This window comes from Phalangium opilio, unplaced genomic scaffold (genome assembly GCF_054372755.1).
Source record: "Phalangium opilio isolate 3A_F unplaced genomic scaffold, DU_Popi_V2 ptg000113l_1, whole genome shotgun sequence".
NCBI classification, from domain to species: domain Eukaryota; kingdom Metazoa; phylum Arthropoda; class Arachnida; order Opiliones; family Phalangiidae; genus Phalangium; species Phalangium opilio.
Window position 1 is genome coordinate 4,416,670 of NW_028324209.1, and position 25,783 is coordinate 4,442,452.

Here is a 25,783-nt window from a genome sequence, read left to right on the forward strand (position 1 = left end):
AATAAACACTGAAAAGCAAGCAGTGAATTTATTTTTTGCAATGTATAGTCAGTAGAGTGACGTATGTGTGAACATTTGATATAAGATTAATAAAGTTATAGTCAAAGAAAAATTACAATAAAGAGGTATAAACATACAAAACACTTTTGCTAGGACTTCCTAGCTCAAAGAAGTCTACGCGGCCTATGGGTATAGGGGAGAATGTCAATGGAAATTTAAAACGTTTGGGGGGGCGAGGGGGCGCTGCGACTGCGAATGAAGCAGTGCCATAAAAGATGCGTAGTGACTTTGGCGGGAATAGCAACTTAAGCAAACAATACTAAGCCTAAAAGAATTAATATCTATTTACATGCATGTCAATATTAAGATGGAAGACGGAAAACTGTGTACGTACTAGCACGCAAAACATTGTACTACCATGTTAAACTGGGTACTAACTAAACACAGAAGAACCGTACTACTTGGTACTGAATTTTGTCTTCCAAGTAGTCTTGCCTCCTGTTGTAAATGGTATCAAACCTCCTAGTTGGAGAAATATGTGTAGATTTGTCTCTCCACATAAGGTCTCCTCCGTTATTTTACCCATTTCAGACTATTTATTAGCATTTTTTTAAGGCATCAATACGAATCCATGTTATTTATTTTTATTATTTTGTTACATTATCACAAATTTTCGAATATACACACGCTCATCAAAAAGCAGTTTTGGTCATCCAAAATAAGAATTCAGAATTTTAGAAACTGTCCAAAAAACGTGCAACGTCTAGTCTAAGATCTTTCAAGTTTGGGGGAGAAAATTCACACGTTCTTTTAAATTTTAACATGTCCTATTTCTTTTTTAATTTAAACATAATGAAATGAAAGTGCAAGATATGAAGGACGCTACACGTTTCACGATAAGTTTCTTCAAACTCTAAATTTTAGTTATGGCATGTTATACAAGCTTTAATTACAAGCCTATTGCGCCAGGGGTAATTGTTTTTATCACATTAAAAATACACTTTTTGGTGAAAACAACTTTAACGGGAATATAGCACAGTGACAAGGCTTGGGTTTTAACATTTCTTAAATATATAAACTTTTGATAAATCGTTTTTGATCGAATGTTTGTTTTTTTTTTGGTCCAAGGTATTTAACCAATAACATTTATAATTTGGTTCAAAAACTGTTCAAAAAATACATTTCGTGTAAAAAATATTTTAAGAAACATCGTGGGTATATTGTAAATCTTTTTTTTTTCTGTTATGGTAAGGGTATAGTAGATTCTTTTAATACACTAAAGAACTTATATTACGGCAACAAGAACATACTGCCTTATGCCAAGTTTATCAAATATTAATTAGTTTCAACATTATTTTCAGATTCAGCCGTCGTTTTATATTACCGCCCTAATTTTTTAAAATCAAGTTTTAAATAAAAATTAATTATACCCAATTTGGTCTTAGCATAATAACAGGGCGTGTTTCTGTAACTTAAATATTTAAAATCGGAACAACATTAGGATCATGTCAGGCGGGAAACACTCGCGTTATATATTTTTCCGTTTACAAACTTTCACGAAACAACATTTCAAAAGATATGTTTTTTTTTTTTTGTTGTAATAATTCGATTCTAAAATTGCATCAACAGTTAACGGTGCTCAGCTAGAGCGTCGAGCTATTCGATGGCTTAAACGTTTATAACATTAATTATTTAATTAATAAGTTTAAATCAAATTAAAGGTTAATTATTCGCGGTCGATGGTATTTTACATCAATCTAAACTGCGAACGCAACCGCCTATAGTCTTTGAGTGACTTGAGAAGCTATCGAAACATTTTCCTTAGAAATTTGGTAGTACACTCTGAGTCACTCAAAAGTTAAAGGCAACCGAAGCAAATTTTATATTGCGCAATTGAATTACGTAAAAGCTAAATTCGCACTGAGATCTTTATAAAATTCAGCGATAAATATAATTTATCCATTTACGACACCTAAACTATCTCATTCTTTCACATAAGTTATAAATTTCATTTCGAAACTTAACTCTTTAAAATTCCAAAGTTTTAATGATTTTTTTTTCTTCTTCTAATTAACTGAATATTTACATTATAACTGCATCAATAAGATTATATTCAATAATTTTACTTGTTTTTCAAACCCACTAGGTCTAATTTTCGTTTATTTAAAAAAACGAAACCTAAGTGTTTTTTTTTTTACCTAATTTTATTTGGCACACCCGAAAACGTTGCTTTATATCAGAATGTTTTGGAAAACTTAAGTTCATTAATCTACATTTCTTCCGACTTATATTATTATTTTTTTAGTTTCTTCTCAGAAAGGCAGGTACTTTAAGAGACGCTTATTTATTATCGCGATTTTGGTTGTTTAATCAATTAACATAATTAAAAGCGGAGAGCGCGCGAATCAAAGCCCGACAGAATAGCGATTAACTCGAAGGCAAATATTATCTATAAATTTTAAATTGAGGATGATCCATCGCTGGATATGGATGGTTAGACTTTGAAGTAGAAATTTACCTACTATGTTGGTTTAGCTTTGTCAGGAGTTCAGAACCACAGCAGTGTGCCTTTTATATTAGTTTTATTAATTTTAATTGGTAATAATTAACGTGTATTAGAGATGGCTCTAATTTTTCTCGCGTCTAAAAGTGGGACGACTAGTATTACAACACTTAACCAAGAAGCGATATCTAGTTTACTAGGGAGAAGCTAAGATGCCTAAGTATTCGCGCGCCACAGTCCCAGTCCCCCTTTCAAAATACAATGGGGACGTAAAAGGAGGCCGGGCTATTTCGTCTCTCCTCAGTCGGAAAAAACGTAGTTTTCGTCATTGAGGTTGCGCTGACGTGAGTTTCCAAGAACCAATGAGATGCTGGTTGTAATTAAGGCGGGGATTAACTCCGGACCTACGATAGGACTGGAGATAAAGCTAGAAATATGGCGAATTTATACCTTCTCCCTAGTAAATTAGATATCGCTTCTTGATTAACTTCGATATTGTATAGTCTTCATTTTATCTTCTTCTTGGAAAAAAAAGTTAGTTGCCTAATTTTACGTTTCATCCTCAATTTAAAAATGAAATATCTCTAATAATTAAACCGTATACTTAGCGAATTAAGTGGCTTTATAAATTCAAAACTCTAAATGGAAAGGAATAATAATTAAATAAAATTTTAGCCTGCACCATTTCTTTGAGCATTTTGTTGGTAAGAAAATTTAAAGGTAATAAACAGATTCGAATTAGAATAACACAAAGCTAAAATACAAATGAATTTTTTTTTCGTTTACAAAAACTGCGGTCAATAATTAATTTTCATTATCAATTAGTCTAAAATCCCCTTTTATATTAAAAACCATTTTATTTATGTTTTTTTTCTGGTGGGTATATGGGATAGAAGTGTATTTTAGATTTGTTTTTATCTTAATGTTATGGCTAATGTTACGTCTCGGGAATGTTTAGGTTAGCGTCTTCGTGGCAGACTTCCATGTAGTTAGGGTGTCGTACCACGTCTTTGATCATGTCTTTTAACATGGTGTAGCGTGGTATGATGGGATAGACTTTAGCGTCCATGTAAGATACTTTCAATTCGTAGATAATATTTCGTAGGGTCATGTACTTTTTTAGGAAACGATATAATTCGTTAACTAATTGGTTGTTTTCCTCCTCTATTTCCTTAACGGCCATTCCTGGAAGTTTCAAAGTTTAGAGTTGGATTAAATCAACAAAACCAGAAGCATATAGTATACTTCTCTTCGAGAGAAGTGTACCACAAAACGTGGTAATTGTAACATGATTCTTCCCAACATCAAATTTACATTTGAAGTAAGGCTATACTAAACCGAATAACATACGCGATAAATAGTTCCCTCGTCATTACTCTATTAGCGCTTAACTATTTGCCAAGGCGCATGTTCTTGTGGATTTTTGTCCCGTGTCAGGACAATCAAGGTTTGTGGGTTGCAAAGAGTTACAGAATTCACCCCACGGTGCGATGCCCAACTGAAGTTTGATGAGCATTAGAGTCTTGAAAGAATCATGTTACATAACATAAGTATTAAGAGGATACAGAGTGTGTCATCCTTCTTCTACTATCCCCTTCTGATAAAACGTATTCTGATAAAACGTATTTTTGTAGAATATTTTCCGAAAATATGTCTTCTTGAGGTTTGAAGCAAATTTACGGTGATTTTAGGTCTTTTAGGAGATGGTAAACGTACTTACCCTCTACTCTGGCTCTTTCCCTTTCTCTCAGTTCTTCGTCCATACCCTTTAAAGCGGCCGTTTGACCTCCACCACCGCCTTTAGCCGACGAGGAATCACCGGGTTTCGTTTCGGAGGCTTTTTCCAAAGCGGAGCAAGCCCTTAGTACGTAGGTGGCCACTTGTTCCTGCTTTTCCTGTTTCGGAATGTCTAAAAGAATCCAATATTGGACCTCGAGAACGATGACGTCCTTTACGATACTCCGGTACAAGTTGTATTTGTGGAAGACGTTTCGTTCGGACTTGGACTCCTCGTATCTCTTGTGCAAGTTTAATAAAGAACTACGGACCATCGTGTACGATTCCTGGACCTTGTGCGTCGTGTTTCGAAGACGTTCGTTAGTCTGAACTGCCCCTTCTCTGGTACCATCTTTTAAGTTAAAACAGAAATTAGATAGTAAAATTAAATACCAACTAAAATTGAAAAAATACGTTACAAATTAATTAAAACTAGTTATTGGGTTATTGCTCTCAAGTGGTACAGAGGTACGGATGACATTCAAGTTTTGTCAAAGGACATTATACAGAGTGTTTCTGATAAGGGGGATGTTCTTAGGGAAATCAATTTTGAGTCGAAAATGTACTATAATATTTTGCCGTCCGGGGCACTGTTTTCAAGTTAAGATTGAAGTATTTTACGGATGACCCCTTAAATTTAATTAAGAAACTGAAAGACAATGATTTCTAATTTAATTTAGGGGTCATCCCAAAACACTCAAGTTATAAGACGGACTAGTGTCATAGAACAATTTGGACTCAAAATCGTCCAAAGAACATCCCCCTTAATATATACCACACTCATCAGAAACACCCTGTATAGGAGGGTAAAGAAGGGAGAGGTGATACGGTAGGCTTTTGTTTTCTATCATTAGAATAGCCTTTTCTCTGAAAATGTCGAGCTTGTACTAAATGTTAAGCCCTCCATTGTTGAAGTTTTCATTTTAAGAAACTACCCGCTTTAAGAGAAACGGCGAAGAATGTTTTAGAAATATCCCTTTCGAGGCCTCCCTATTAAAATTTTCCTACAAACATTTTTCTGATGGTTTAATCCCCTCTTCATATATTTTTAAAATATGTCTTACTTTAATTAAAATGTCAAGGGTCAAGTGTATGGCTAACTTAATTAGGTGAAAATAATGAAACTTCAGGAGCGCATTTTCAGCTACAAGTTTGTTAGAAATAGATTAAATTGAAGACCTCCATCTTGTTGAGATATCATCTCTAGGGAGATCCCATTTATTAAATAACACCCAATTTTCCCTTTTTTCATAACACCAGTTTAATCCACTCTTGTTTAAAAGTAAATATGTTTTATAGCTCGTTAGTTTAAAAATTCCTTCATTAATTTTGCCCTGTAAATATTCTACTGTAAAATAGGCGCAATTTAGGCTTAGGTTTAAGCTTATTTTTAAATCTTAACATCTACATAGTGACCTAATTTTCGAACTAAAAATATCCCTTCCTTCTTAGAAGCCCAAAAATTAAATTTATTCCTTAAAGGAGTTTGAAAAATCCATTTTTTATCATCTCTGCAGATGATTTTAAAATGTAAAAAAAAAAAAATGTGACTTTTAATATTCGAAGAATCCTTCGGTTCAAATCACAGCCTTTTATCATTTATTCAAATTATTCCAGAAACTTTAAAAGGAAGATAAGATATTCAGTCATCAATCCCAGATAAAAGTGATTTATTTTAATATGATGAGAAACATTACTTAGCCTATTTAAAAGACGAAATGTATCGGCGGGTGAATTAGCATCTGACATAGACGGTTCAAATTTGAAATATTTATTTTATAAACCGTGCCAAAATTAACCAGGGGTCTTTTAGAATTAGCTGGTTCGGTTGTCAACGCACTAAAAAGGGACAGCGTTATCATTCACACTATGTAGATAAGAAAGACGTGACATTTCCTTTAGAGTGAGTTTCCACTGCCTCTTGAGACAGACTGGAACACGAAAGATGAGTAAAGAGAAGTCATAATTCCCAGTCTCCGCATTAATTAGCGTCTCTTTCACCCACTCTATATAATCTCGTCTTTCTATCCTATAGTAGAAATGGGATGCTTCCGTAAGAAATTCCGTCGGCATCTCAAAGGGGATGATGGTGAAAAGAGAGAGAGGGTATATCGCGGAAAAGTGGCTTGTATCAAAATACTAATCATTCTCCCCAGGTAGTTCTAAACTTTTACTTCCGTCTTCAAACCCTAATGCGTATTTCTTGTTCATACGAGAGCGTTTTCTGCTTTAAAACCTAACAATAATAAGAGAAGGAAAATATGTTTGCGTGGTTAGCGGAAAAGTAAGAAAATTGTATTTCCAGTACTCGCGTTTTTACCTTGGAATTATATTATTATTTGTAGTGACTGTGATTAATTACTTTCCAAACGGAAATAACTAAATTAAATTACAGGAATGTTTAACAAAGTGTTAATTGAGATAATTGCAAATTAAAATTACACTAAAAAGTAATAAACTTGAAAGAAGCTCTCTTTTAGGAGTGAGTTGCAAGAGTCTAGTACGTAGTATCTGTTCAGATAAGTTTGGCCTTATCTAGACTATTTACAGTGCTCAACGAGTGATTTTGTCAGCCTTGAGCCAACTGGAAATAACGTTTCCTACAGCTTCCCCACCAAAATAGATCAAAATTTGGATTATACGCCACCTGTTTAATGACATGGTAGGGACTTCGTGTCAAGTATAAACAAATAGATCATCTTTAGGCTCATCCGGGAATAGGAAAGCATAGATACACTTTTCACGTCATTCACCTAGCTATACCACTCTCTTCTCCCGTTACACCTTGCCCTCTTCGAAAGCCTCTTCAAACCCCTAACACATCCCTGCTCTCTGCTTATAGTAGGCGTAAGAGTGATTATGTTAGCTTTGTAACAAAGTTACTTTCCTCGAAGACTTTCCTAAAGAACTAACCAGGGTGTCAAGACGGCGAGAAAGTGAAAGCAAACTCATTTCACTTTCGCTCATGCAAATTTTAGCATTTTCACTGGCTCGCCTTTAGTCGCTGACAAGGACGAAGGCTCTTCTAAGCCTTTGTCTCCAAAGTCTATCACTTTACTGGGGTCTGGGGGTGTAGGAAAGAGAAGGCCACTGCTGGCTCGTTCTGGAGAAGGTTACCCGCTTCAAGTTGTCCCCCACCTCACGCGTCCTCTTACCACCCAAAATATCGCGGTATCGATTGCTCGGGGCTCTAGTGGCCCCAACCAGGCCCCGCTTCGTTGCACCGTTACCTCGTAGCGGTATTCTAGTCTCTCTGGACCCCCGTCGATCTTCTTACGGGGCTCTGACCCACCCAACCGGGCGATACTTCGGAGGAGGACCCCTTTTTCTGACCGGCAAATCGGGAAAGATGTCTTTATAATCATCTTCGGAGAAACACAAGAGCGCGCGCGAGGGACCGAAAGAGTGAGATAGTGAGAACTCATTACGCCGAGTGCCAAAACATTGTAACTCAAAAAGTAAAATTGATTTCCAAAGCCCGTGAAAATATATAGTTTTACGTTGATTAAAATAGTTTGAAGAGCTGGTAAAGTTATTTCAATATAAACATAACAATATAAACACAATCAATCAAATCAGCCAATAGCACCCATTAAACAAAATACATCCAGTTTTCGCATTCTACTATATTTTTGCACTTAGTTTCTCGTACCCTTCCGCATTGGACTGTGATGGCCGGAAGCGAATGGTACGAGGAAGAGCTTTACCCGTAATATACCACCTAAAGCGGAAAATTGTATTTTGCTTGGCGCGAAGGGGCGTCAGTTGACGAAAAATCCCTTTTCCGAGGACCGCTTGGATTAACCTCCTACACTCTCCATCCCAATACTCCTATTTCTCCCTCCGTCGAATTACCGTTGTTCAGTTTCCGGGGGGCGTACTATGATTGGTCATAAGTTTTAAAAGGTTACGCGAACCCTTTTGCCCAGCGTCGTCCTGGAAGAAGTAGATTAACCCGTATATACTCTAAGTTTCTGCCGAAATTCTCAAGAAAAACAAACGCCCGTAATCCTTCGTAATCGGGCATACATTTATTTAGAACATATCATTTTATAACTTCGAGTTAATATACTTTTATCTTATAAATTCAAATAATGCAGTGAAGCGAGCGACAGATTTTGTAGAGTTTCCAATTTCAATGGCTTAGGGCTTTAAAACTTTGATTAGGTCATTTTCGTTAGAGGGTTCCGTACAGATTTTCCCTTCGAGGCATCTTTCTCTACCTCGATTAATTAATCTATTCCGATTAATTTTAAACGATTTCGGGGAACTCGGCGCGCGTCCGCGCGAAATTGCGAATCTTCGCCCATACCGGCAATATCTTAAGACTTGGATTTCTAAATTTATACCATGAAATCCCTTCTTAATTGTTCAGAGTTTATTCAATTTTAGGTTAAATCTTGGAGAATTAGTCGCGACTTTAATTTTCTCAGGTGATTTGAAGGTAAAGGGACGATAGTTTTAAATACGCATATTCATCTTGAAATTTCATATACGGGCTAAAATCATAATTCATTCTCCGCGGGCACCTGTTGAAATGCGTAAACCGCAGTTGCAATACAACAGAGTGTAACTTATACTTCCGTATGGTTACGTAACTACACAGAGTAAAAATTGGAAAGGATATTTGTTAAGAACACACACACATCCTTTTTAAAAGCGGTAGAAAGAATTCTTCTTCTTAGATAGTCCGAATTGTTTACCATCAATTATCCTTACACTATAGTGGAAAACAAAGTTTGTTTGTCTTGGGTTTTCTTTCTAATGAACATTTTATAAAACTATCCCGAGACCGGATGGATGAAATTATGAGGGCGCCGTGTCTCTGATTTACTGCCTTAAAGGAATCTGTTTCCACACTCCTTCGGTCCCCGGGGATCGCGTCATCTTTCAAAGGAAAGGGCTCGGGATGCCATCAAAAACAATTAATTTTCAGAACCCGGACAAGAGGCTATAAAAAAAGAAAAAAAAAAATACCGTAAAGAGAAGGGGGGGGGGGTTGACGGTTTATCAGTTTGTGCACTCAGACGATGAAAAACGACTCAAGCCCGCCATTGGTCCGAATTTTTTAAGGGTATTTTTTTTTCTAAATGACTTTTTCGGCTTGGTCATCACTGCATTGTGGTTTTTTTTAAGCCTAATTTAAAATTAAACTTTCCTTTTTTGCCAATTATTCTTTCCTATCTTAATGCTTCCTTGTTTCTTATTTATTTGCACGTTTCCAGCCAAGCTCTAAATGGGTTTTTGTTTCAAAAGACAAAAACTACTATTGCTAGTTTTGGAACAACTTATAGATGAATGTAATTGCGTTATGTTTAAGTTAAAATCTAAAAAACTCGAGGTAAAAGTAGGGCAAAGGTTGTTTTCATTGGAAGAAATAATTTGCCCCACTTTTGCATCATGGTTTGCATACATATACTTATTTTTAAGGTTTTAAAGTTTTCAGCCAATCGATTACAGAATCCTCCATCCTAGACTAATTTTTTTTCAAACAAATTTCCTTTCTCGCATCTTGATGCAATTCGCTAAGCCTGACTTCTATTTCTCGAAGCAGCCGGATTTTGTGCGCCTGTCAAAAATCGCCGGATTAGGCTTAAAGTTTTAAAACCACTTTAGAAGGCTTGCAAGGGGGCTAGTTTCAGAATGATTTGGAAAGTTTTTTTAACCCTAGTAACGACCTTAAACCAACTTTACCCTTTCGCTTCAGTAAATTCCCTCCACTCTCGTTTATTGTAAGTGGTTTTTAGATAACCAAAAGGTCACGTGTTAAGGGAAAAGGGTTAGAAAAGGGTCTATCCCTAGAGACTTAAGCCTTTACCCGCCTGAGCAACAGCAAACCGATATTTTCACCCATTTTTTCTTTCCTACATACAAAAAAGGTTGGGTAGGGAAAAGCTTAGGAATATTTTATTGATTGACCAATCCCTTCCCGAAACCCTTTCTTTCGAAAACGGATTTTCCTTTTACACGTCTAGCTTGTCAATTTTACAGGTAAAATTATACTTTTTGCTATACTAGAGTCCATCCTTGGAAAAGGTAGATAATGCCCCAACTGAAAAGGACTTTTCTTGACTTTAAAGGCTGCTTTCCAATACGCAAATGTTTGTTTTTCCACCTCCAAGCCAAGGTTCTTTTTTCTTCATTTCAAAAATAAGTATATATTTAATGGAAAGTGCATGGTACTTTGGTTTTTCCAAAACCCATTTATTTAAAGTGAGTTGCTGCTGGGCAATTTTAAAAGAATTGGTTTGTTTAACTTATAGAAACAGTAGCGCTATACTTTAATCCACGTGACGTTGTTGACCATTTATGGTATGTCAACCGTATAATTAATGTTTAAAGGAGTATTCAAATTCATTCGAAAGACACATTATCAAACTTACCACTTTCTACTTCTTGGACGAATTTTTTGACTGACGTTGTAAATCTTCCGACTAAATTAGAACCTAGAAATAAAAAAATAAGATAAATTTAAATTAATATCCTTCTAATTATTCTTCGCGGAATATCGTTAGGAACCATAAGTCTATTTTTCTTCATAAGTAAGCATACGCAAAAACCCTTAATTATACACTGAGCGGCGTACGTCATTCACAGACAATAATTATGAAACAGTAGAATACCTTACGTAAAGAACTTACGATAGGACTAAGATGTTTCCCTAAAGACTCGCTACAAAAATGGTTCAGAGTTTCCTAATTGGATAAGCATTACTGTTCTCTAGAGACATAACAAACTTATTCCGTTCTTTTTTTTATCTTCCTTTCCCATTTACTTTTTTCTCGAGCTTAGCGATGCTGGTTCAACTTTTTTTTTGTCTAGAGTAATTCCCATATATTCTTTTAGCTAAAAGCGACTTTGGTCACGTAGTGCCGCGTACTTGAGGGTACCTCTTCTAACGTAATTTTCTTTCAACAACCACAGCCTCGTACGGGTCTTTTACTGAACCCTTTTTTTTTTGCCCATTTAATTTAAGCCAGTATAATAGAAAAGGAGAAGCTGCGAGATACATAAGAAAAGTGAATTTTTCTTTTGTATCTTGGACGAAGTTTGGCTTCCTTAACAACATAATAGTGTTTTACTTGGATTTAGCAGCGACACTTTTTTCTTACCGACGACTCTTTTTTTTACCGAATAATTAGGAAATTATCGTGGAATAGAGGCACGCGACGACAAAAAGGAACGCCTTAATTCTAGTTAATTCTCTCTTAAGTAAAATGTGATTTTTAATGATACCATTGATGACTTCATTTTCAACTCAGACCTCTAACAAAACCAAGAAGTGATATCTAGTTTATTAGAGAGAAGGTATAAGTTGCCTAAGTATTCGCGCGCCATACTCCCAGTCCCCCTTTCAAAATACAAGGGGGACGTAAAAGGAGGCCGGGCTATTTCGCCTCTCCTCAGTCGGAAAATACGTAATTTTCGTCATTCGCTTCGCTCTGACGTGCGTTTTTAAGAACTAATGAGATGCTGGTTGTAATTTAGAGGCGGGGATTAACTCCGGACCTACGTTTGGACTGGAGATAAAGCTGGAAATGCGGCGAATTTATACCTTCTCCCTAGTAAACTAGATATCACTTCTTGACAAAACTAAACACGATATTTCATTAAATTATTTATATAAATAGACATAGAAAAAGGGTGTTTTGGGGTCCTTGGTGTACCAAGATACCGCAAGTAGTTCAGTTTGATTCAATAACTTGACTCACAGACGGCCTGACAACACTGCACTAAAGTTAAAGCCTAGAGAAAAAGGGAGACATTTTATCTAACGCCTTCAGCGAAAACAATCTATTCTTTTATTCCCATTTTTTGGGCAGGGGGAGGGCTAATTTCTAGACGTCACAAGCAATTATTTCCAGGCACGAATTCATCAAAAATCAAAAAAAAAAGTCTAATTATCTTCCCTAAATATTAAAATTAGGCAATAAAACAATTAAAAAGCAGAAAGTAAAAGGGATTTTGGGTGGTGAAATTTAGCGCTGAGAGACGACAACTAGGGAACCAAAAATAAATTTCCCGAAACTGCTGCCGGGCTAGGAAAATTATTAACAAAAATACAGGGCGTAATTTCGCTTGGGGAAGGCTGCAAAGCCTGTTTCAATATTCAAGCTATTTTCCACTGGAATTTCAATTATGAGACTGAAGGTACTGTTTACACATCTTTTATAAGTTCCCGGAAAGGGGGAAGGGGAGGTGAGGGGGGATGAAGCGCAAAATAGTCCCGAAGAATTATGGCCTTAATATATTGTACAACCGGCCTTTCAACGCCCTGCTGAAAATTACCCTGGTTCTTGTACAGCCTTTCTTATTTTTTTCCCCCTCTCATTTACGATTTTCTTAAAATAAAAGGGGTCTTAATATTTTATCTTTGAAGGGCTTTTAGCCCTTTTTCTTTAAAATTTAGCTTTGAAATCTAGCCTTATCTGTTACGGAGCTTTTGGGCAAAGAGTGTTTTATGTTTTTGGGATATTTATATCTTGCTAGGATTAACGTTACTTATTGAAGATTAGCATTGTTTGTTAGGCTATTCGGTGCTTTCTTCGCTATTTTTAGCTATGTTATTAGGGTTATTCTCCCTCGCGCCAAGAGGCAACGCTAGACGGAGCCCGAGTTCCAGGGGCGAAGGCCCCCGCTCAAATTTTCACCTTTATAGGACTTAAACATTTGGCAGCCATTTTGCCCCCGCTAGAGTAGAAAATGTTGGCTCATGTTGGCACGCCCCTGCTGAGTTCACTTCACACGGGAAGGTAGCCGACTCTCACTGCCTCTAGCGGTGCTTCTTGGAAAGAGGGAAGATACCCCAATGGGGGCTTCACCCCTGTGCGTTGGTTTCTCTATTTGTAATTAACGAATTTGTCTTCAATCGAAAGGTCTATAGAACACTTAAAAATAAAACTCGTCTTCAGGTTTAGTAAAATGAATGAGTTTAATGATAGTTGAGACCATTTCTCATCTTACCAATAAACACTCTGACAATAATGGATTGAAATCCAACCCGATAAACCTTCCTTCAATTCTCAACGAAGAATATACATAAATAAATGGTATACGAATTAGAAACTGTGGCCAAAGGCACCTTATGGTATTATTAGCGTTGATACTTTGTTTATAGAACCTCTTACGCATCTCGTTCATTCCTCAAATTTCTATACTTGAAACTACGTAAGGAACTTCAACGTGTAAAATTTAATTTTGGGAATATTTGCTAAGCCTTTGTCTCAAAATTATTCACCTAATTTCGAGCGTGCCAATCTATACTTAAACGCTAGCTGCGAATTTGATTTGCGTCCTCGCCTATCTTTAGCCTTCGGAGTTATATTAGCTAGGGGCTCAATCATTATTACTATAGTCTAAATTCCATTACCTAAGAATCTATTCTTAGTCCAAATCGGGTACTTAATTATGTCCAAGTGAAGACAATGGTAATAGAATGGGGCTTTTAGAACCCTCGACTTAAATGAACCCTTTAAGCGAAAAATACATACCCTTAATTGGGGATTATAATTCTACGCCGACTGAGATTAAATATTTTTAACTGAAAATGGCCAAAGGTTCCGGCAAAAACGTCACTATATCAGTCGAAATTTTCTTGTTTTTTTACTCTCAACTTTTGAGCTCATTAGTACCCATTTTACGGTAGAAAAGGTTTGGATTGAGTCACGTAAAAAGAATTTCTAACGGCAAAGTACAAAACCTAATCCGAAAGTTCTTTTTACGGCACGTAAACTAAATTTAAAATTTAAAAAAATATATATACATCTATTTTTTAAGAGGGTAAACTTTGACTTAGAAGTTTGTATTTATCTGCCCAATACAGAAGTGTTACGCTTGAGCAAATACACGGGATCCATTGAAAAACCTCTTGAGACGCATTGATTATAGAGAGTTTAAGAAATGATAAAAAAAATGTGTAGATGTAGCACTTTAATTTCAAATACTTGTACATGTGTGTTAGGTCTAATTTTGGGGATAAGTATTCATTAAGTATTAGGCTTAGTATATGTTAGATTTAGTTAGGCTTAGGAAAGGTAACGCTTTCACATTTTCCTCTCATTTCTAATCCATCGTAACCTAGTATCCCTAGCTGTATTGCCGATATTCTATCCATTGAGAATTGTAAAGAACACTCGATATTTCTCGCGTCATACTTGAAAGATCTTAAGTTTCGTGTACACATTTTCGTACGCGGTTGCTTAAACACTCTAATAACTTAGCTCATTGAAATTCGTCCTTGACTATATAGTAAACAAACAGCCGAACAATTTTTTAAACACCAACTACATAATCAAAATCAAATTCAATCCATAAATATAATCCTCTAGTTTTTCCAAAAATAAATAAATAAATAAAAACTTGGGTGCTTCGATTCTGAAAAAATATTGGAGTGTAAATTTTGGCCTTAGAGTCCAAAATATTTTCCCATACCATTCTTCTTTTTTCTCTCTTTTCTATAGTCTCTCTAAAACTTTTCCGACAAGCATTTCATTCAGCAGACTCTAGCTGCTTTGATTTTTCCCTTCTCTAAGTCGTGTATTCTGAATTATTTATCTTTTACTACAAAAAAAACATATCTTTAGAGCTTCCCCATATTTGGGAAGATAAAATGGAAAAGGCGAGATAGAATTATTGGATGAGAAATTCCTTCGTCCTCATGTTCCTACGAACATAATCAACGCTTCGTGATGCGATAACTAAATGAAGTTCGATCCAATTGCATCGAAATTTCCAATATTAATAAGGTAAAGGCAATTAGATGACTTGATTTCGTAACTAACTAACTGGTGTACGAGTCTCGCAGTAACTTTCAATTGAGAAGTTAGTTAACCCGAACATCAAAGGAGTAATAGAAGAACAGTCCATGCAACATTTATACCAACTTCTAACAAATTTAAAAGCCGCATTAGAGTTCAAGAAACTTACCGAAAAACGTGTAGAAGTGTAGAGTGTTTGCACTTAACTTTAAATTTCACCAGAACTTGTACAAACAACTTAAGCCTAATTTGAAATGAAACTTGAAAAGCACCTAAGATATACCTGGCACTATCCAAACTTGAAATAACTTTTTACTAGACAGCCCACGTTTTTTCGGCTAATTTTTTTAAACTCTGTACAACCTTCACTTTACAGTTAGGTAACACCTTCCCTTGAATAGGCCGAAATGTTTGGCGGGTTAGAAAAAGAGTATTTCTTTCCTAGTTTATACGCTTTTTAAATTCGTACAACTGGAACAAAAAACAAAATGGAGTTCTAACCAAAATTTATTTCCTATTGCCATTTTTCACTCTTTTTTAGGCACATAGTATACGTACGATGGGGCTATTAGTTTTACCCGGGCTGTAGTAGAAAAAGTTTTCGTTCGTCATTTATAAATAGTACCAGGGGAGGAGCTACGAGGATGTGACGTCAATATTGGTAGCCTAAATTGTATGGCCTTAGCTGACGACTTCCAATATGGTCGCCAAAACCGAGGTAAGATATAAGAGGGTGTGACGATCGTAATAGCAGACAATTTTTGTTTTTAGATATTTTTAAAATGTTTTCCTCCACCGAGATTCGAACCTCGGCCCTTCGAATCGAAAGCCCAATACTACACGAGGATTCTATAGACGCGCGCTTAAATTGGCGACTATTCCAACGGGTCTATTGGTTTTTTTAGCTACATTGCATCGAGTAGTAGTAGTAGTAGAAGTATTAACGAAGACAATTAGAAACAACAGAATTAAGTTAGTAGAGCGTTGGCTAAGTATGATTCACGTTACTTCGGAACCAATTAAAGAATATCACCCCCTCACCGGTATGCTATAGGGGATATTGCGCTAAAAGAAAATGTATTGAAGTAGGGATAGCGAGAGTTTATAAATGATGTGACTTAATTATGGGCCAGCCCATCTTGTTTTCAATCGTCTATATGCCAGGCTACGAAAGAAAAATAATAATAAAGAAATAGAAACAAATTCTGGCTTGATATGGAATCGGCAGCGAGTCTGAAAGAGATTTACAGATATAGCTTTGAAAGAAAGGCTCACCGTAAAATTTCACTCTTTTTTTTTCTTTTTGGCCTTCCTTCTCACGAGAGAGAGGCTCTCTTGTCGGAATTTTCCCTCATGAATTCCTGAATTTTTTTTTAATATCGGTTCTAAAATCCTAACAATTTCTATTCCTTTTTTACTTTGACTGAAACTTTGCGAATTTCCCTTGATTACATAGTTCTCCAAATATTCTTTAATATTGAATTTTTTTTCATCCTCGTAATATAGATTTGGTTTAAAATCAATTTTAGACAAATTTCAACAAATTTAAATTACAGTTTCATTTGACGCGAATAATGCTACGAATATGAGAACATAGATTTATAACTTCTGGTACCATCGTGGGGTGCTTTTGTTCTATAAAGAGTGAACAGTAAACAGATGAGGAAAAGGTTTCAACTTCGTACCGTTGCCTATAACAAAGTAGAAAACTCCTTTTACTACTTCGGAAGTAGCTTCCGCTTTTACTATTTCATCCCTTATTTTCTTTCAGCAGAATAGGTTAAACCGAGGCGATAAACAACTATATAAATGCTTAAATAAACTTACCTCAAAAGAGAAAGAGGGCAAATATGGAAATTAAAAAGCTTACTGGTATGAAACGAAGCGCGATATAAATTCATTTTAAGGTCTTTAAAAGTATATGCAAATCTCCGAAGCGTCCGTTATAATCCGTTTTGGTAATATACCAGATTCGTTACTAATTCTCTACGTTTCTTTTTAGAAGCCCATTATTTCCATCTTTGCACTAATTATTACCAGGCCGACCGAATAAATAATTGTTTATCATTTAAATGCGTATTGCGTTTAATTAGTCAATTAAGTCATTAGTCTTTAATGAAGACATAGTTTAAAGAAAAATTAACGTTCTCGCGTACTTCTGGCTAATATATATCTGTTTTTTTGGACAATTCGTACGGTCTAGGACGAACTGTCGACCTTTTTTCCCAAAAACATCCGGCCTAGTCCCGGGTTTCTGGGCTCTTAGACTGGTTAACTTTTCCAGGGATTTCTGGTCGTCCAGCTGTTTCGGAAGCCGCTCACGACTCATTCACTAATGGTCATATCCCCCATCCTTATATCTTATTTTTTACCCTCTTCTCTATCTCCATTTTCCTTTTTTTTCTAATTTTAACGATGAGAAATAGATCTTTGGCTCTTTGGCATTTGACAGCAGGTTTAACGGTACCATCGGTAAGCCTGGAATTAGTGTAAGGTATAGTTCCTTCAAAATATATTGGACTTTCTTTTCCATATCGTTATATTTTTTTTAAATATAATGGACCTTTTCTTTTGAAGAAATAATATTTTTGTATACAGGGTGTTTCTGACAAGTCTGGTATAAATTAAGGGGGATGTTCTTTGGACGATTTTGAGTCGAAAATGTTCTATGGCATTTTACTATCTAGGCCACTAGCTGATTTCTAGTTATGATTGGAGTATTTTACGGATGACCCCTTAAATTTAATTAAGAAACTAAAAGACTGTGCTAAATGAATTAAGGAGTCATCCCTAAAATACTCAAATCATAGCTAGAAAACTATGACCCGAACGGCAAAATGTCATAGAAGATTTTCGACTCGAATTCGCCTTAAGAACATCCCCTTAATTTATGGCAGACTTATCACAAACACCCTGTATCTATATGTAAAATTTGCATGCTTATTTTCCCAATTGCAAATTTCTTTTTAGCTCATAAACACATTTAGTGAAATTATAATAAGCTTACGTAATTTTATTTTCAGATTACATAATCCCTTATTTTTGTTTCTTTGAATTTGCCGGGATAAGACGTGAGAATTTTTATAAAATCCCCAGAAGTTTCAAAATCATCTTTTTAAACACGTACATTTTCTCTTTAATCATTTCGTAGCAAAATTTAAAATCTGTCAAATCTTAAGCCTCTTTAAGCTCAAGTACCGAAATAAACAAAGTCCAAAGGAATGTCTGAAAATTTTCTCGCTAGATAAAACTTCTAGCATAGCGAAATATATATATTTACGCTAGACCTAGACTAGCTTCAGTAGTTTTCGCGAATTGGAATTTTTATTTTTTCCAATTTCAGATTTTTACAGTTGCAGAAGGCCCTAGTGGGCAATTTCAGGACCCACTTACGAAATATGGTCCCTTCCCTTAACTGTGGTATAGTCTTAAACTGAAAAAGACCGAAACACTTATGACACCCAATGAAATTCTCCCATGGAGTATTACACTGTCAAAGTGAATATGAAACTTTCATATTCCAGAATTTTATACTGGTAAACTAAACTGATGTAGTGTCATATTTCTCCCAAATTCAAATTTATATTTATTTACTCCTTTAAACTTCGGGTAGGTTTTAATATACAAAAGTTTTCGAAAACCGAAGCTCGCCTGTCTCAATCTAATGGAGTAATAATTAACAACCGAAGTGGTCCACCCTATAACTCAAAATCCTGAAGAATTTCCCAGACTCTTACCATAAGTTTATAAGATTTGTTCCATAAGTATGCCAATACCTATACTTCGTAATGCTAGAGACTTACCGAGAGCTATAGTTCGACAACGACCCGAGAATCGACTACTCGCGATTTGCAGTCCATCTTCCTATTTAGTCTGTACTAAGCCTTTGACAGCGCCTTACCAGGCGTCGCTTTACGAGAATCTATGACCTGTGTATCTTAGTGACAAGCTCTCAGTAACCAGTGGCAAACTTGTGCATCATATCTTATGAACTTATGCTTTTACTAAAACTTTAAATATCCCCTAATGATTGGCTAACATTTATTTCTAGGTTTCTATGAACCATACCAGCATGAAGATCATCATCTATCGCTCTTAAACGCAAATTTCAATTGCCCAATTTAACCAAAATATTTAAATGAACCATTGAAACCGACGAATTCGCTGCGGTAAATTACCCACGGGTTGTCAAAACAACATTTCTATTTAAACCGCGCTTAAATAAAAATTCACCCCTAACCCAATCGTATCCGAGGGTATATTTTCGGTAGACTGATTTCTAACGGTATTAATGACGAAGTTCAGAGGCTGCATGGTAGAACGTTGATTCGTTTAGGAAAGAGCTCGAGAGAACTAAAGCCATCTTATTCATTAGTCAATTTAATTATTGACGATGTTATATACGACTGTATCTAGAACATCAGCTCGGAGCAGATGCTTGGGCTTGGCTTTTGGGCAATGTTAAAAATGGTCTCCCGCAGGAGTTTTAATGTCTGAGGGCGAGGGCATTCGCTGAGTAATAAAGTTAGGCCCTAATCTTTCGTTAACCCTTGGCAATGGCTGCTTCTCATTTTCTGTTTAAGTGTAAAACAATCTCAATTTGAAGCAGACATTCTAATGGGGGGTTTTCAGATCCCAAACACAAGCCAGGTCCATCATCTTAATTTCGTAGTCATTAAATAGGCGGGTTTCATTTGAAATGAGGCTTCAGTAATTGGTGGTCAACTTTTGAAATTACGCGTGTACAGGACAACCGAGAGTGATCAGTCCCTCTGTTTCAAATAAGGGAAGAATAAGACAATCATGAGTGTCTCCAGCTGAAATTATTATCCTAGTTTCCTATCTCTTTTTATTATTTAAGCTAAATTGTCTCCCCACTCATTTGTTAAAAGCGCATTTACAATTTTTATTAAACTAATTAAAAGTTAGTTCGTGTAAGCCAGTAGGCCCGGTAATTAAATTTGCTCGCGTTTTTATCTTCTTTTTCCTTAAAAAATTATCGAAATGAAGGGAAGTGAAAATTATTTGAAAGTATACGGCTAGACGAAAATTATTGAAACCTTAAAGCTCAGTCAGATTTCATTTCAAGTTTTAAGCACCATTACGAACACTAATACCGGCTTAAATTAGTTGGTATGCAGCTGCGCGAATTAAGTAGTTTCATTTTAAATAATAAAATTTCAAAATGACCTTTAATGGTACATAATTTAAACCGTGCCCAAACATACGATACGATACGACTATTTAGTTTGAAATTTGAGCTCCCATTTGCTCGAATAATATGCCCGAAAGCCTCTGCTTAAAAATATACGGCTTTAAAACCTTTTGCAGATACGGTCTAAAGCAAATACACTTAAAACTTCTTCAAAGTTAAAACGATCAAAGTTTTAGTATACATAGGGACGTTTGTTTGTCGCGAAGCTAATTAAACCTTAACTTCTTAAAAATCAAGAGGTAACTAAGTTTTCTAGAGCTCTATTTGTAAAATGAATACCACTTTTATTTGAAATTATTTCATTTTGAAAAGGAGTTAAAGAAGCTGACCATAAAACATGTTGCGCCCTAAACGTTAATTGACGCTTTTAAAGTTTACACTTTTCATATACTAAGCCTAATTTGAACACGTTTTCGTACTTCTGTAAGAGTTTCCTTAATGTGTTTATTCTTAAACCAAAATCATACGTTATTTCTGTAAAAGTGTTGTATACGAAAAACCGCTGGTGAATGTTATATTATATAAATTGTCTAACGCCTTTCCAACCACGCTAGAGATGCCCGAACTCAGAAGCCTGATCAACACGTTATAGCTGTTTTTTTTCTAGGATACTCCTTTTTCCCCTTTAGCAATACTTCGGCCTTGGTAAGGAAGTATACAGCTGCCAGGGGGCTATGTTAGTATTATACCTTTACGCTCGTTCTTGCGTGCAGTTGTCTTTTCTCCGGGTAGCGCCCGGCCAGCAAGCCCCTCCTTGCTCAAATATATTTGTAGACAGTGTCAATATTAGTCTCTTCTCTATCACCATAACCATATAATATTCTCCAGAAGTAAGGGTCTCAGACGAGAGCCAATGGAATATGTACTGTCTCTGGGTGCTCTCATGGTACTAAATGACTACAGCGCAGGCGCCACTAATCGAGATGGAAGGCGGAGATTCACCCCCAGTGTCTTTCCCTCTTAGTTACATCCAAATGGTCAATATTATATTGTCCGCTGTGATTTTCTTTCCTTGGTCCAGTCTCGTTAGAGATGGAAATGTCTGTCACCAACAAATCCGCCAACAGGAAACGTCCCTCTACCTACCCTTTCAAAAAGAATCCGCGTTCGTAGCAGATACCCATACTTAAAGACTATTACAGGGTTATGCAATACGCAACGTTTCAGAGCCACGTTGGTTCCCCAAACTCGCGAACACGCAGTTTGTTAACCCTTTTTCTCAGTATTGAGATTCTCCACAGGCATTTCGAAACATGGGGGGCGGACACAAACACACACAGTGGTAAATTACGGAAATTGGCATTCTATCTGGGAAAGTCTAAATTAAATTTGGTCTACGAGTGGATTTAAAAGGTTATTTTTTAAAAGTTTAGAGTGAAATTTCAAAAAGCAACCTTGGCCAAGCTTGTTTTTTGTTTTTTAGTAATTTACTACATTTCGTTTCCATTGGTTTTCCGTGTATTTTTCGCACTTCATCTTAATACCCGTTGTACGTCTGGGAAAAAGGCAGCTTGAAAACACGAAAAGGTGTTTCGAAAAACTTCAATTACTGAAGAAAAATCCGCGGAAAGTTTCTTCACTTGGTAATTGAAATACAGCGTATTGGTGGATAAACACTGTTAGGCCTATTTTTCGTTTATAGTTTTGGAAAGCTAATATCGCGTTTGTTTGTAACATTATCATTAGAATGTGCCGCTATAAAGCTATAAATATATCTCATAAAATGAACCTATTCAGGCTTGCAAAATTGCAATTTTCAACGTCCTTTATGGCCAAAACTATGGCAATAAAACTCACAAAATACGAAGATGGGTTTTCTGGAACGCACTAGCGTGTTTGAGAAATATTGGACTCGGGTTCAGTTTGAGAATGGCTTGTTGTCATGAAAATGTTTCATTGGTTTACACAAAAGTTGCCTTTGCATGATGTACAAAATAAGCTGAAGGTAATTAGATATCACAACGAAAATTCCTGTAGATTCCAATATCATAATTGCAATACAAAATTAACATATAAAATCTAAAACATAATTACTAATTATAAAGCTAATTTTCAGTTGAAAATTAATACCACCTTGTAATTAAAATATAAGGTAGCTGAATCCATACGCAATTTTATACCTAATTTTCGGCGCGACTAAAATCTCCGGTGCATTGCGTGTAACAGAAATCTGCATATGTAGCTTAAACGCTGTCACGATGGTTCGCAACCGTGTTTCAAGAGGTCGTGCCCTTATTTGCTTTAATTTGCATGTTCTAAGCAGAAACACTTTCCCTTAAAATTATAATTCGTTATAAGACAATTAACAGAGTGAAAGGCTCCATAAGGTGTTAGATTTACGGCTATAGATTAACAGCATTATTCACTATATTACCTCGAATGAATATTTAATAATATTCCGTTGGGAAATATATATTTCTGGTAAATCCTTAAGTGAAAATTATAATTTAAGACTTAATTTAAAATCTGATCTGTATATAATTAACTGATACTCGCATACAGTAATTTTGAATTAAGTCTATTTTTTAATTTTTTATTTGCCTTTTTTGTGTACCGAATAACCAATTCCAATTTACTTTAAATTAAAGAATAAACACATAGATAAAGTTTTGAAGTGAGGGAAAGTCCTCAGTTTGAGCAGTGAGCACTGTGCTCACTGGTTTGAGTATGCCGAACTACTTTTTATCTTTACGTAGCTTTGATATTATTTAACTATCCGCCGTACATTTAACTTTGCCGCATTTTACCACTGGAATTATTATGATAAATGGAATATTAATTCCTGATTTTACGGTGCGTAACTTATTATGCTAATATCAAAATGAACGCTCAGTATTTTCAGATATACCTATGTAATATAAACTTTAGGGAATAACTTGTTGCTTAGGGTCGTATATTTTCGCGCAAATCAGCTAGAGGAGCAAGTTTAAAATTAATTCCAAACTAAACCTCTTACTAGCAATTTATTAAACGAAATTTTAATTTTAAAATAGCAAAAAAAATTTAATAAATTGAGTTTAATATCTGAAAAGTTGAATATTGGTAAAGATAATATTTCATAAAATAATATTAAAAGGTTTTAGAGTTAGTCAAGAAAGATAGCTTACAGGGGCAAACGCTAACATGGGTTTTACATAGAGCGCCTGTAGAAATGTTTCACCCGCCGCACAGTGATGTTCAGGGAGAAGCCCAGATTAAGGCGCTTTACTGTTTGTTCGCGATTTTGGAATATATTATTGTCAGCAATTCAAAATTCGACCTAATTGAATGATATATTATCATCACAGCTTCAAATTTAACCCCAATTATTCTCCCAACAATTAACCAATCACGTTTTTTGTTTTTTCCGTTTATAAAACGACAATTTTATTGGCGCACACAAATACACAAACCATCGATACACAACGATAAAAAAGGCGGACTAAACAACAACCATATAAACTTGTCTTTTCTTGGCAAGGAAAACAAACACCCGGACGGAAGATAAGGGTGAGAATCTGGGCTGAGACTTACGACTTTCTGATCTTTGGTTATCCTTCTTCTTATCCACTTTCGGAGGCATTTTTTGAACGCTTTATTCTTCCACTCCAAAATATTTTATCTTTATCCTTCTAGCGTCTTAGATGGTCCCTTTTTTTGAAACTCAAGTCAAAAATACCAGACTGTGGAAGGGTTGGTGTTTTTCGAAGTGTGAGAACCCTTGTGCCGAGGTGTCGGTTTCGTCTCGAAAAGCGGAGAGGATTTTTGGGAAAGAAATGAGGGCTGGGTTTCCTATAATTCGAGTGTGTAACGTATCGTACGGTATTCTATCCCGGTTTGGTTTCGAAGAGAGATATTGGACGAGACTTTTCCAACCGGTACACGTTTCGATCGATGACCGGCGTAACGTTAACAGCGCCTCTCTTTTCCGTATACAACAAGATGTTCCGCAGTTTCATGCCTCTTCCGGATGCTTGTTTAGGCCTACTTTCCCTTATTGTCTTTTATTATGTTTTCCCGGAGATGGCCAAAGAGACGGACAATCTTCCTATTGCCACAGAGGGTGGGTTCTTCTAAGGCTCTAGGTGTCGGATAGGTCCTAAAGAGGCTGACGTACCATGGTAATGGTTTTTCTCTCTTGCCGATGGGTATATAGAAGATCTTCCTCGCTCGTACGTAGACGTTTTTATGGAGCACGATTCCCGAAAGGTTAAAGTTAAAACGATCATAGACATTATCCGTAGACAGACTTGTTGGGTGCTTGTTTTTTGTCTTGACGTTCTTTCTTTTAACTCAAAGGAATCTTACACGTTTTTATCGGTAGGAATTTCATAATAAAAGGTGGTGAATATGTTTGTTATATCACCCAAAAGCGTCACGCAAGTTGTAAGTAACCCCTCCATTTGAACTAACCTAACCTTATAACCTAACAACATAATGAACACCAGGTTGTCGTTTTTTTACATCCTGTTTGAACCAAGCGAATTTGGGTCATAAAAATATCAAATTTGGTTTCTCGCGGGGAAAAAAGCGGGTTTGAGGAGCTGTTAGACTTCAAGAATAGATATAGGAGGCAGTGCTGCCAAAAACGGGGGTTTCTCCCATAGACAGAGAAAAAGCCGAAAATCTAAGATACGCGCTTTTATATAGGAAAAAAAAGTGTTTGGAGTGAAGCCAAAGCGTGATCGAGTGGGCTATGAATAAATTAATTAGAGACCTTTAAAGATGGCGGATCACGTCACGTGGAGCGGTGGAATCAAGGCGCCTATAATCGCAAATTAATGCTCTAACGCGAAACTACCGCCATAAAAATTATTTGTAATACTTTTCATAAATATTTGTTATACCGAAAATACTATTATAAACAATTTACAAAACACTATATTTTATAAAATCTTAAATTACTAACAAAATCAACTTACTTTTTTTTAACATGCGGGTCATTCAATTTTCTTCAACATCTTTAGAGCCGATGTACCACTACCTTTTATCATACTTTTATCCAAAGTTATCTAATAAGTAGGGATACTTTCGCATTTCTTTAGCCAAAGCTTTCGAGTCTATATTATTTCTTTCTTTAACACGTGCGACCGACTTTACTAATTACCACATGACAATTGGCAAATGGCGCCTTCAAAACAAATTTCTAGCACAGGTGGCGGGCCATGGGTGCGGTAGAGCCTATTACCTAAGTTGCATTTTCCAAGGAGTATTTTTATTAAAGTGGAAATTAAAACCCCTTAAAAGTATAATAGATTACAACGACGACTTGTCTAATATTGCTCCATGGTGGCACAAGAACGGTAGCCATAAGCCATAATGAGATTGTTTTATAAGACCGCTGGCGTGTTAAGGTTCATAACACCCCTAAAACTTCAGACACTTTCAAGACGCTGTGAAATTGTTAAAATGAGTTCAGGAAATAACCCCGTTTATCCATCAAAACCTTCCGAAGACCATTTTGTCAATTTATCAAATATGAGAAAACCTTACGAGAATGACATCTTCTCCAATAACTTAGCAGTCAAAGAACCATTTAGCCTTTTCAAACAA

The 25,783-nt window shown here is 35.9% G+C and overlaps 1 protein-coding gene and 1 long non-coding RNA gene across 3 annotated transcripts in view; one reads left to right on the plus strand and one right to left on the minus strand.

The window, feature by feature from the left end:
- LOC149623455 (uncharacterized) overlaps window positions 1-25,783 on the plus strand; it is a 49,035-nt gene that overhangs the window by 17,562 nt on the left and 5,690 nt on the right. The gene's annotated exons all lie outside the window — the stretch shown is intronic.
- Window positions 623-25,222, minus strand: LOC149623458 (uncharacterized). 2 transcript variants are annotated; one of them, XM_089852361.1, is made up of 4 exons: window positions 25,153-25,222; window positions 10,663-10,725; window positions 4,224-4,631; window positions 623-3,688 (listed from the first exon to the last, which is right to left on the minus strand). In XM_089852361.1, exons 1-4 carry the CDS (start codon window positions 25,172-25,174, stop codon window positions 3,441-3,443), a joined length of 741 nt encoding a protein of 246 aa, XP_089708487.1. In that variant the 5' UTR covers window positions 25,175-25,222; the 3' UTR covers window positions 623-3,440. The 2 variants fall into 2 exon arrangements, with proteins under 2 accessions (XP_089708487.1, XP_089708486.1); XM_089852360.1 differs by lacking the exon at window positions 25,153-25,222 and adding an exon at window positions 23,765-24,493.